The sequence below is a fragment of the Hyposmocoma kahamanoa genome, unplaced genomic scaffold (assembly GCF_003589595.1).
Source record: "Hyposmocoma kahamanoa isolate Upper Pololo Valley unplaced genomic scaffold, ASM358959v1 87, whole genome shotgun sequence".
Classification (NCBI taxonomy): domain Eukaryota; kingdom Metazoa; phylum Arthropoda; class Insecta; order Lepidoptera; family Cosmopterigidae; genus Hyposmocoma; species Hyposmocoma kahamanoa.
In genome coordinates, this window is record NW_020654422.1 from 7,306,415 (window position 1) to 7,317,080 (window position 10,666).

A 10,666-nucleotide genomic window follows, 5' to 3' on the forward strand; every position below is an offset into this window, starting at 1 on the left:
ACCGCAATAGGCTAACGACTAGGAACATTGGAGAATGTCGTTTTCACAAATGACATATACAGTGGTAGGAGGGGATGGTTGCTCGCTATTGCCATGCTATATGGCACAAACTTTATACTTCTCTCTTGAAAAGTAGTCATTTTGAAGATGTGTTGAAGTTTAAAAAGTTGTTATTACATCAAGGATGCAATGTCGCCTACTATGTGATCCTTATTTCATAAGGCTGATGTTATTACCGGGGATCGGAATAGGTACAGTTTTTTTACCTAAACTTCGAAGAACATAGACAGAAAATGGAGACTGCCTTACGACAATATTTTTTAAGTCCCAGGACCTTTTCAAGATTGGGGAAATCACTTAAGAACATTAAAAATTGACGTAATGGGGGACAGGCAGGTACACTATATTTATCTTAACTTTGCGACGCACAGTGGGTCGGATCTGCGATATTGCGAACATTGGATTTTTTCACAATACCTCTCTAAAAAATGCCAAGCAATGTCATTTAATCGACGCAAACACGAATTTCTCCATTAGGTTTAGGCACAAGAACTACGGGAGCGGCCCATGGTGATGAACATGGTTCGATCACTCCTATTTTCAACATCTTATCTATCTCTTGCTTAAGGATGTTCTTGGAATTCGCCGAAAGTCTATAAGGAGGCACTGATATAGGACGATCAGTGTTAGTTATAATTACATGCTCACCTAAGAGGGAAGGTTTATATATGGTAGTAAAAACGTCGTCATACTTATCAAGCAGTTTATTTAGTTTAGACACTTCTTCCACACTCAATAATGATGGTGTGACGTCGATGGAATCAATGTTAATATTTATTTGATCCGGGAATATTTGCTGAGAGTGTGGAGACAAGCTACTTTCAGCTTCTCTTACGTTCATTTCGGCGTCTTTCATAATGAAGTCGCAGAAGCGGGGTGAGTACCCATCAAACAATGGTTTTGACTTCTTAGTCGGAGTCTGCGCAATCGGGATGAGTTTAACGCGACATTGAAGCGCTTTCTTCCGGTATTGCAGCCTCTTTAGGCGTTGTAAGTCGTTTTGGTCTTACAGCTGGTTTACTTTGTGTTTTCATAGGTAAATGCGGCACTGCAGTCGAAGAGATGTGGACTTCCGGAAACGTGGCAAAATCCTCATTAAATAATTCAAAGGTACGAATGTTGTTTTAATTACCCGGTGTTCTAAGGTAACCGGTACTCTAGTTTACAGGACTTCTCGAGTTTTGCTGATTCCGTCTGCCCACGTAAGATTGACGACCTCCTTGTGGAATGCATGACCCTTGGCTAATAGCTGACTTTTTTCTACTAAACTATTATATTTATGGCAAAATATGATATGACAATATTTAATTAGGACAATAGGATCCTCGACCTCGAAAAAAGTCCAATGTTCGCAATGTCGCAGATCCGACCCACTGTGCGTCGCAAAGTTAAGATAAATATAGTGTACCTGCCTGTTCCCAATTACGTCAATTTTTAATGTTCTTAAGTGATTTGCCCAATCCCCAAAAGCTCCTGGGACCTAAAAAATTTTGTCGTTAGGCAGTCTCCATTTTCTGTATACGTTCCGCGAAGTTTAGGTAAAAATCATTTTAGAAATTGGTTGTCTACAACACCATGGATTTAACTCGTGAAAATTTTCGTAGTATGATTTTCTACGACTTTAAGTGTAATTTAACAGCTCAGCGGAGCTTCGCTCGGCTTCAAACTGCTTTTGGCGATGAAGCACCATGCAAGATGACTATTTATAGCTGGTTTGCAGAATTCAAACGCGGTCGTGTGAATCTAAGTGACGACTTTAGTGATGATCGCCCGTCCACTGCTCTGAACAACAAAAACATCGATGCTGTGCGCCGTATAATCAAAACAGACAGGCATGTAACATACCATGAGATTCAGGCATCTTTAGGCATAGGCATGAGTCAAATATTACACAAACATTTGGGTGTGAAAAAGCTGTGCTCTCGGTGAATCCCACACAATTTGACTGAGGCTCAAAAAACGGATCGCGTCACTTGGTGCAATGCCATGCTTACCAGATTCAATGAAGGGGCGTCAAATTTGGTGCGAGACATAGTAACAGGTGATGAAACATGGATTTATAGTTACGATCCCAAAACAAAGCAGCAATCGAGTGTATGGGTCTTTCAAGATGAGCCGAAACCCACCAAATTGGGGCGCGTGCAAAGTACCTCCAAGCGGATGATTGCTCCTTTTTTTAATAAAACTGGACACGTGGCTTGGAGAATCGTTGTACCGTGAATAATGATTGGTACACGACCATTTGTTTGCCGGAAATTATTAACAAATTCCGTAAAAATAACCGTAAACACCGTATCATCTTGCACCACGATATCGATAGTGCCAGTTCTCACACGGCCAGACAGACAAATGAATTTTTGAAGGTGAACTACGACCTTGTGACTTTTATTTATTTACAAAAATTAAGAACCAGTTACGCAGTCAACGATTTTCATCGCCTGAAGAGGCTGTCGAAGAATATGAAAAATATGTTTCAGAGATTGTCACGGAGGAGTGGCATAAATGTTTTCAAAATTGGTTCATTCGTATGAAAAAGTGCATTAACGCTAACGGAGAATATTTTGAGAAACAATAAATTCATTTCTGACCATTTACAGTATTTTTTTCTTATTAATTCCGGAAAGTTATGTAGTGCGCCACACGTATTCTCAAAAGCTTTGTAATAAATATTAACGTGTAATAGTGTGCCTTATTCCAGCAAAAAATATACAGTTATTTTCCCTTAATGGTAAATCCTAATGGATTAAATCGATTGTCATGATATTTATTAGTGTATGTATGTCGTGTTGGGCTCCTGGCTTACACGAGACGAACGAGTCGCGTGGACTACAGTCGTGTATGACAATTATACACACCGACAATTTATACAATTGACATGACAATTATATACACCGTCCAAATATTTATTTAACTTTTGATTTATGCATGCCTCCGAAGTTCGATAATAATTGACAAACAACCATAGACAAAACAATGCAATACTTCCTTCCTGGACTCTTTTATTTTTTAAGTTTAGTGAAGCGACATGCTCTTTAGCTCTGATATTTATCGAGCTAACAGATTATGTAACGAATATTATTCAAGTTGACAAATTTTGGTACCTGTCTAATAAATTATAATGAAATAAATTATAAATATTTATATAATAAATTTTTATTGTTTATTATAATGAGTCGTCGGATTCTTCTCCATATGAACGGGAATTATCACTTGAATCCTCATTAACATTAATAATAAATTCTTGAGTACACAAATTATCAAATGCAACATCACGATCCCAATCAGGAAATGTCTTTTTTTTATCCCGCTCACATTCACAATTTAAGCTTCTTCATAAATAAAATCAATTGTTATAAAAAATCTAATCAGAACATCTTAGGACATCACTAATTGACTAGAATTCGAGCTGCCAAAAGTTAAATAAATAGTTGGACGGAGTATAGATATACATTTTTCATTATGTGTACGATTTTTCTATGTAAATGGTACCTATCAATGAAAATAATTGAATATCCAATATCTTCTAAAAAAAGGAGCGACTAATTCTAAAATTTTGCAACTAGAACTGACTAATTCAAAACCTTTTCTGGGTCAATCTAAGCTAGAAGCTGTGGTTCTAGAGATTCAAAAATGGTGCCGCCGAATAGGCTTATCGATCAGTGTGACGCTTAGCATTAACAGTAAAACACGTTAATAACTTCAAACCAGCGTAATGACTAAATGTAGTTTTTTACTATTAGAACCGACAAAATCACGACTTTTTTAGTGTAATCAAATCTAAGTTAGGTGTTGTGGTGCTCAAAATTGAGAAGTGGTGCCTCTGGAAGAAGCTTATTCCAGCATGGATAGGAAAACACCCTTATAACTTTTGTACGGCAAACCGACCAAATCTAGTTTTTTGCGACTAGAACTGACTAAATAGAGACTTTTTTGTGGCTAGTCAAATTTTCGAAACTCGACCATGGTCATGCTGGAATAAGGTACATCATGCAGTGCTTAACACTTACTTATGCTGATCCAACAATGCAGTAAAGTTAACATTTGTAATGCTGTTGACACAGGTAAGAATAAAATAACCTTTGACAAGAGCTGCAGCATCAATTTCCCTCATTACATCACCCATGGTCTGACAAGTGTCTGACGACAGTACCTGCACTTCCATTGTCAGACTCCATGGAGCTTTATTATCAATGCCTTTTCTGTAAGGAAATAAAAGTTAAGGGAATACAAAATAAAGGCAGTCAAGTTTATAAATTTTTTCAGAAGAAAAATTATTGTACAAATAGTTAATAAAGCAGTATTATCAAAATGTACAATTACCCACCAATTCCTAACCTCGTAGACTAAGCATTTAGGTAAACAGATTTGTAACACAATACAATAGGTTTGTAACGTCTACAATTATGTAAAACTAATGCTTTGGAAAGGTGCAAGAACACAATATGTATCTTGAAAAGGGATTGCTCAATCAATCAAACTATTGACTGTAGAAAAAAATCTATTGGATAATATAAAAACGATTACAATGAACAAACTTATTTTTTTATTATTTATTTATTGAGCCATCAGCTTAAATAGGTAAGAAATAATTAAGAAACTCAAAACATGTTACCCATTACTTTAAGTAAAAATTTAATTTGTGTAAAAAAGGCTCTAGTTGAGCCATGGATTAGGGCCGTAACCATGGATTTTCTTCGAAAAAGCAATTTTTTCACTTACTTTATGTGTTCTTTGATCTTGGAACTGTCCTGGCAACAAAACAGAATAGTTTCTCCTACACCTCCCAAAGCCAACGCCTCCAATACATAATCTAAAAGCGGAACTCCCGCTACGTTAAATAATCCCTGAAAATGCAATAATTATTTGTGTATCAAATTTTGTTAGAACAAAAAGAAATTTCTTTACACGTAACACTTACCATCGGTTTTGTTTTATTTATAGGCGAGAAGTTACTATTGAATGTGTCCATAATAACAACTGCTTGCACCACATTTTCTTTATTTATTTCCATCGTTTTAAATAATAAAAAACACCTTCATTTATCTAAAAAAAATAGGTTATTTCTATTTCTACAACTCCGCATAAACCACGCATAAACGTCAGAACAGAAGTAAAAAAAAAACGTCATAACGTTCGTCCGTTTTTTTTATTAATAATTTTGGCTTGGATATAAGTCCTTTGAGCCATGTCTTCTTTTAATTATGTTTCTGTAAATATGGCCGCCACAAAGAGAATAGGCAAATTGAGGCTGCGTGCTTGGATTGACTCGGGATTCCTTAAAACGGGCCGATACGGGTACTTTAGTTCGAGATTCGTATAATTTCGCGTTTTAATCTTCGATTAAGGCACAATAGGACTATCTTATTCCAATTTAAACTAGTTTAAACTTTTTCACAAAATAAATGAAAGTCAAAATAAAAACGACACTTCCCTCCAAAAGGTCCAGAACGAATCCCGTCCGTCCGTTTGGTCCCTGTAGGGTTTGGTCTGAGGTCATACCTTATTTTTTATTTACTTATGAGCATTGGCTACAGAAGCATCTAATTTTGTTAAGACACTTTAAACGAAATGTAGGTATTTAAAATAAAAAAAATATTCGTGTAATAAATGTAACTACAAAACCCCGCCATTTTTGTCATAACTTATTTTATTACTTATTTATTATTACACAGATAGAATAACTTCCTTAATTAAATTGTAAATTAGTGTATTTTAGTATTGTATCACTTCTACATAAGAGACTTCTGCGTAGTATATTTTATTGCTTTTAGGTACATGCTAAATATTTACACCCTTTATACCTATTTAAATTGATAATGAAACAGAAAAATTACGATTTTACTACCCGTGTCCACCTTTTGTTTGATTAACGTTATGCAAAGCATTGTTAGTAATTCTTGGTCTGTCTTGTTAACTGTTTTAATGAACATAATAAAAACCAAAACAGATTTGTTGTAGAAACAGTTACTAAGGCGCTATTGATTGTCTGCGAGTCAGGTTTTATAGTCAGGTAGTTTCGTGCTTACGCTATATTGGTAGAGGTGACGAATAAATAATGGATTACGATTTATCCCGAATCGATTATACTATTTGTGGAATAACATATCCAGACACTTTAAAGATTTTACCACTCGCTTGTCCAAAACTTCAACAAAAAGTAGGTACCTACATAAAACTACGCTTGAAGTGAAAAGTGTACTTAAATTAGCTTAAATCTTTATTGATTAGTTCGTAGTTGGTGACAAAAACGGAGTATTGCAATGCCTCAGCATAAAGGACGAAGAGCCTGTGGTGCAGTTCAAAACTTTGCCTGGGAAACCTATAACTTCCGTTCAGTTAGCTTCAACAATCGGTAATTAATAGCCCTGCCTATACTATTTATAGAATCAAAGGACTTCTTTACTAACGATGAAGTTAATTTACACTCCTTAAGTTTGCTAAAATTCTATTTTCAGATTCGCCAGCTGATAAAATATTCGCGGCTTCTGGAAGTGAGGTGAAAGGCTATACGAGGAAGGGAAAAGTATTCCTAACTATCGAAACTTCACTATCAGATACTATAACATCTATGTATTACAACCAAAGTTAATTGATAATAGATAGAAAATTAATTTCCAAATAAGAATATCGGATTATTTTTTCATTACATTACAGGTGTATTTTGGGAGCTGATCTCATACTTTGCAGCGGACGCACTGTTACCTGCTACAGGGATCTCAATGAATTTTATTCATATGCGTGCGAAGATAGAGTACTCGATATCGCTGCATTTGCTACACCAAATGTTAGTAAAAATGGTAAATGTAGGTACGACTTGTAGTTTCGTGGATTTATCTTTTTTTTTTAACATAAATCTGCGAAACTACAGAACAATTGTAATACACGAATAAGATTTCTTCCTTGTTGATTCCTCATTATAGAGCACTCGAGTGCGGTTGCTAGTACTGATTGCCAACAAAGGTGCTACTCTCTTCGAAGGTGGTCAGGTGCTAACGCGAGCAGCAATATCTGCAGGCCCCTCTCGCCTTGCTGTACCTCTTTCACATCACTTATCTGGTATTAGCGCATTTTATGGCGCTGCTGATGGCTCTATAGGACTTATAACATATGAAGAGTACGTAAATTATTTAGTGTAACAAGATAACACTTATATTTTATACAATAATTTCCTTATCAGACAAGTTCTCAACTGTTTATGTTTGCAGATCGCGATTATCAAGCAAATGTCTTGTGGAAGGCCGAGAACTTGGATCAGTTGTGTGTGTTGGTTGGTTTGTGGGAAACGGAGGTACTCATTTAGCAGTTGGTCGTCATGATGGCTCAATTCAGCTTTACCTAATAGATTTGGAAAATATTGCCAAGAAGCCACGATTGAAGTTTACTTACGTTAGTCAGTTGGTCATACAGCTAAAACCCTTTTGAATAATAGCTAGAAATATTTTAGTTCCGTAATAAACTCAATATTTACAGTTTTCCGGGGAACCAGTAACATCTATTGATGGAGGATGCGTAGGAACTGAAGAATGCGAGTTACTAGTAACAACATTTTCTGGAAGAATTTTTGCATTGAGATCCCGTCGGTTAGTCTCAGGGGCTGTAGCTTTAGCTAATGTACCTCAAGATGCCTTAACTGCACGTCGAGCTAAACTTGAGTATGACCACTTTTCCAGTGAAGATTTTTTACACTGACGTACCTACTTACGTATCACCTATTGTTAAAATCTTGTAGAACTGAAGTAGCACGACTCGAAAAGCAAACTGCAAATGAACGTGAGAAATATCAGCGTAGTACCCGATCTTTGCAAGCTGTTTTATCAACCCCGCCATTACTGGACATTCAGTACGAGGTAAAATCATATTTTGCTAAGATCGTAGTTCGTGTATGACTAAGACATTTCTTGTTTTCAGTTATCCGGAGCTTCTCACGACGGATGGCAAGAAGCAAGGATCATATCAGCTGTCCCGTTAGACATGCTCTTCATTTATTGCGATAAAAAACTTGACATTCAAACAGATAATTCGGCTGTTCTTAGCATATGTCCTTCACAGGTTAAATTTTCTTTAAACATAGGTATTCACGTTGTGAATTACCTAAATTCATATTTCGATACACTTCTAAAATTAAAGTTTCCTATAGGGAACAGCTGCCGACCTACTTGCAACGGTAAGATGTCAAGCCGGTACTAGAAGACTTTGGGTACGTATGTGCTACGTACTAGATTCATCAATTGGAAAGAGAGCTACATCTTTGCGAGTGCTTATCTATGCTTTGCCTGCTGGAGCTCCAAGAGTTGCACGACTTCTTACTTTACGATTGCCGGCGTTGCCGTACTACTCCCTACACGAGGACATTGACTGCGATAATGAAAAAAGGTAAATCTTAATAATATACTTAGGAATATCAGAAGAAAATGTAGGTACGTTTAATTAAACAATAAAAAAATTTAATACCTATACTTAATTACAGATCATGGTGTCAAATTCGGGTGTCAGGAAGCTTTTCCGTTGCTGAATTAACTTCTTGGCTTACGGAAGCCTTACCAGGCGATTTACCACGACCAGCGTCAAATGTGACGTTTGTTCGACGTCATACACTACTTGGGACCATTATCATTTGTCGTTATCAGTAAGGAAATTAATGTCGAAATGTTTTAAGTGCATCGAAATCACACTGTACTGACACTTTGTAAAATTAAATTTCAGACGAGGTTCAGCAGTTTTAAAAACAGATAATATATCAACCGCAGCAGTAATTAAGGATATTGTGTCTAACTGCTCAGTGAAAAAAAGCATACGAGTAGAAATCAGTTGTGGTTAGTAGTTGAATTACTAATAATAGGTAGTTGAATTACTAATAATAGGAAAATGGATTAGTAACGGAACCTGAATTGTATAAGTGTATTACTTATTATTACAGATATACCTGATGATTGTTGCTTAAAATCATTTCAAAGAATACAAGAGCAGTTTATATTGCAACACAAAAAATATGAAGACACTACTTTAGAAAAAGCATTAAGGTAGGTGCTATCCTATTTTAAGATAAAACCAAATATAATATTCAAAAGTTTGTTTGAAATAAACTGAGTTCAAAAATATCGGTATTTCTAGCGCTTTAAATTTGGATGTAAACACGATGGATGAAGAAAATTCAACACTTTGCCACGATTATCTGCGTGTATGGGCAGCAAAAACGGACGACATGGCGGAAACGTACTTTAATGAACTAGTCGGTACGTAGGTATAACTGGCGCCCAGCACGGGATCTCGCTTCTTGAATGTGTTTCAACTATAATATTACTCAAAATGATGTATATTTCACGATTCTTTATTTAGCTCTCAACATTTCTTTACAGATACTGTAGAGCACTGGTACATGGACTGGTGCGACTTGTCTCTACATAGAAGTAAACAAATTAATGAAGGTTTGCAACTACGAGAAGCTTTACGACATTGCCGTTTGGAGACAGTGTATAAAATACTTGCTAATGAACCGCTATCACCACAAGAATATTATTAAAAATCTAATTATGTTATAAATCTTTAGATAAAAAATAAAAGCATGAACTAATTGTTGAAATTGTTATAAACATCACTAATAAAATGTAACTAAACATGTGCTCTCGGTTTATACGACCATGGATAGTTTTTCGCGAGTTGCAAATCATAATAATATAGAGCAAGTTCACTGTCACAAAGCTTTGCTAGTTTTGTCACATGGTGAGACATTTCATTCACAGAGCGCATTTGTTCATCCATAAATACTGAAGTTACAAAATCTGCACAATGGTAATCTTTTACAGATTCTGCAGTTATGATGAGATTTTCTAGAACCTAGGGACAAGCAAATTATTGATATTATTTTGATAAATAATTATTACCTCCTACTGAATATCACTTGTCATTGTAGGTACCTCAGTAATATTTTTTTCCATATCCAGGCCTTTCTTGAATGCTTCTATTAATGTAAGATTTGTTTTTATTTCTGGTGTTTTTATTCCATCTATGACAGTTGTGCCTCCCCTTAATAATTGATACTGAATGAAGTCTTGCATATGCCCAATTTCTTCTTCATACATTCTCATAAAATACCCGCCAGCACCAGGTTTTGAGATACATGGGTGCAGGAAAATTACTGCCATGCTTAAGTAATCTTGTGATGCTTGTTGTTCTGCTTGAATTTGTTTATTTACTGCAGCTTCTACTTGGGCTGTGAACTTATACTTGCTGTAGTACTTTTTATTTATGCCTGAAGTTAACTCACAGTTCAACAAAAACCTATTTTTATTTACAAATGAAAAAAATTGTCTGTTAGCTATTTGTAGTGATTTTTTCCGTTCAATTTGTTTTAGGTTTTTATGAACAATGTGGGCATTTTTAGTACTAGTTTTCAACATAGTGCAATTCACATGAACATGTTTGGTTTTGCAGTAGGTTGATTATAAATACTTACTTTAGAATTTCAAATAACATTGTTTTATAAAAACTATGAAAAACTAGTATAAACAGATGTGTCAAAAAATTGACATTAAAAAAAGTAATAATATTTTTTAGCCACTAAATTAAAAAAAATATCATTATCTTTTTGCTTAGAGGATCATAGAGG

The 10,666-nt window shown here is 35.4% G+C and overlaps 3 protein-coding genes across 4 annotated transcripts in view; 1 reads left to right on the forward strand and 2 right to left on the reverse strand.

The window, feature by feature from the left end:
• The window catches only part of LOC113235141 (translation initiation factor eIF-2B subunit epsilon), a 69,819-nt gene extending 64,748 nt beyond the window's left edge, over window positions 1-5,071 (reverse strand). For both annotated transcript variants that reach the window (XM_026470736.1, XM_026470735.1), the window contains exons 1-3: window positions 4,979-5,071; window positions 4,780-4,904; window positions 4,068-4,259 (exon numbers count right to left, since the gene is read on the reverse strand). In XM_026470736.1, coding sequence (XP_026326521.1) covers window positions 4,068-4,259; window positions 4,780-4,904; window positions 4,979-5,071 — 410 coding nt within the window. The remainder of the gene's footprint in view (window positions 1-4,067; window positions 4,260-4,779; window positions 4,905-4,978) is intronic.
• Window positions 5,072-6,115: 1,044 nt separating this feature from the next.
• LOC113235233 (Bardet-Biedl syndrome 7 protein homolog) lies at window positions 6,116-9,587 on the forward strand. The gene is made up of 15 exons (XM_026470865.1): window positions 6,116-6,217; window positions 6,289-6,412; window positions 6,516-6,630; window positions 6,715-6,844; window positions 6,981-7,174; window positions 7,266-7,446; window positions 7,531-7,712; window positions 7,790-7,907; window positions 7,969-8,109; window positions 8,198-8,433; window positions 8,528-8,686; window positions 8,764-8,873; window positions 8,978-9,080; window positions 9,172-9,293; window positions 9,417-9,587. The coding sequence occupies exons 1-15, from the start codon at window positions 6,116-6,118 to the stop codon at window positions 9,578-9,580; spliced, it is 2,181 nt and encodes a 726-aa protein (XP_026326650.1). The 3' UTR covers window positions 9,581-9,587.
• On the reverse strand, window positions 9,487-10,457 carry LOC113235334 (ferritin, heavy subunit-like). The gene is made up of 2 exons (XM_026471008.1): window positions 9,975-10,457; window positions 9,487-9,894 (listed from the first exon to the last, which is right to left on the reverse strand). The coding sequence occupies exons 1-2, from the start codon at window positions 10,455-10,457 to the stop codon at window positions 9,670-9,672; spliced, it is 708 nt and encodes a 235-aa protein (XP_026326793.1). The 3' UTR covers window positions 9,487-9,669.
• Window positions 10,458-10,666: the final 209 nt, after the last annotated feature.

Bases quoted from the DNA above. Each gene is read 5' to 3' on its own strand.
- LOC113235233 (XM_026470865.1), top strand. From the start codon at position 6,116: ATGGATTACGATTTATCCCGAATCGATTATACTATTTGTGGAATAACA. The intron at 6,413-6,515 runs GTAATTAATAGC...TTCTATTTTCAG, and splicing joins TCAGTTAGCTTCAACAATCG to ATTCGCCAGCTGATAAAATA. The intron at 6,845-6,980 runs GTTAGTAAAAAT...TCCTCATTATAG, and splicing joins CTGCATTTGCTACACCAAAT to AGCACTCGAGTGCGGTTGCT.
- LOC113235334 (XM_026471008.1), bottom strand. From the start codon at position 10,457: ATGTTGAAAACTAGTACTAAAAATGCCCACATTGTTCATAAAAACCTA. The intron at 9,895-9,974 runs GTACCTACAATG...GCTTGTCCCTAG, and splicing joins TGGAAAAAAATATTACTGAG to GTTCTAGAAAATCTCATCAT.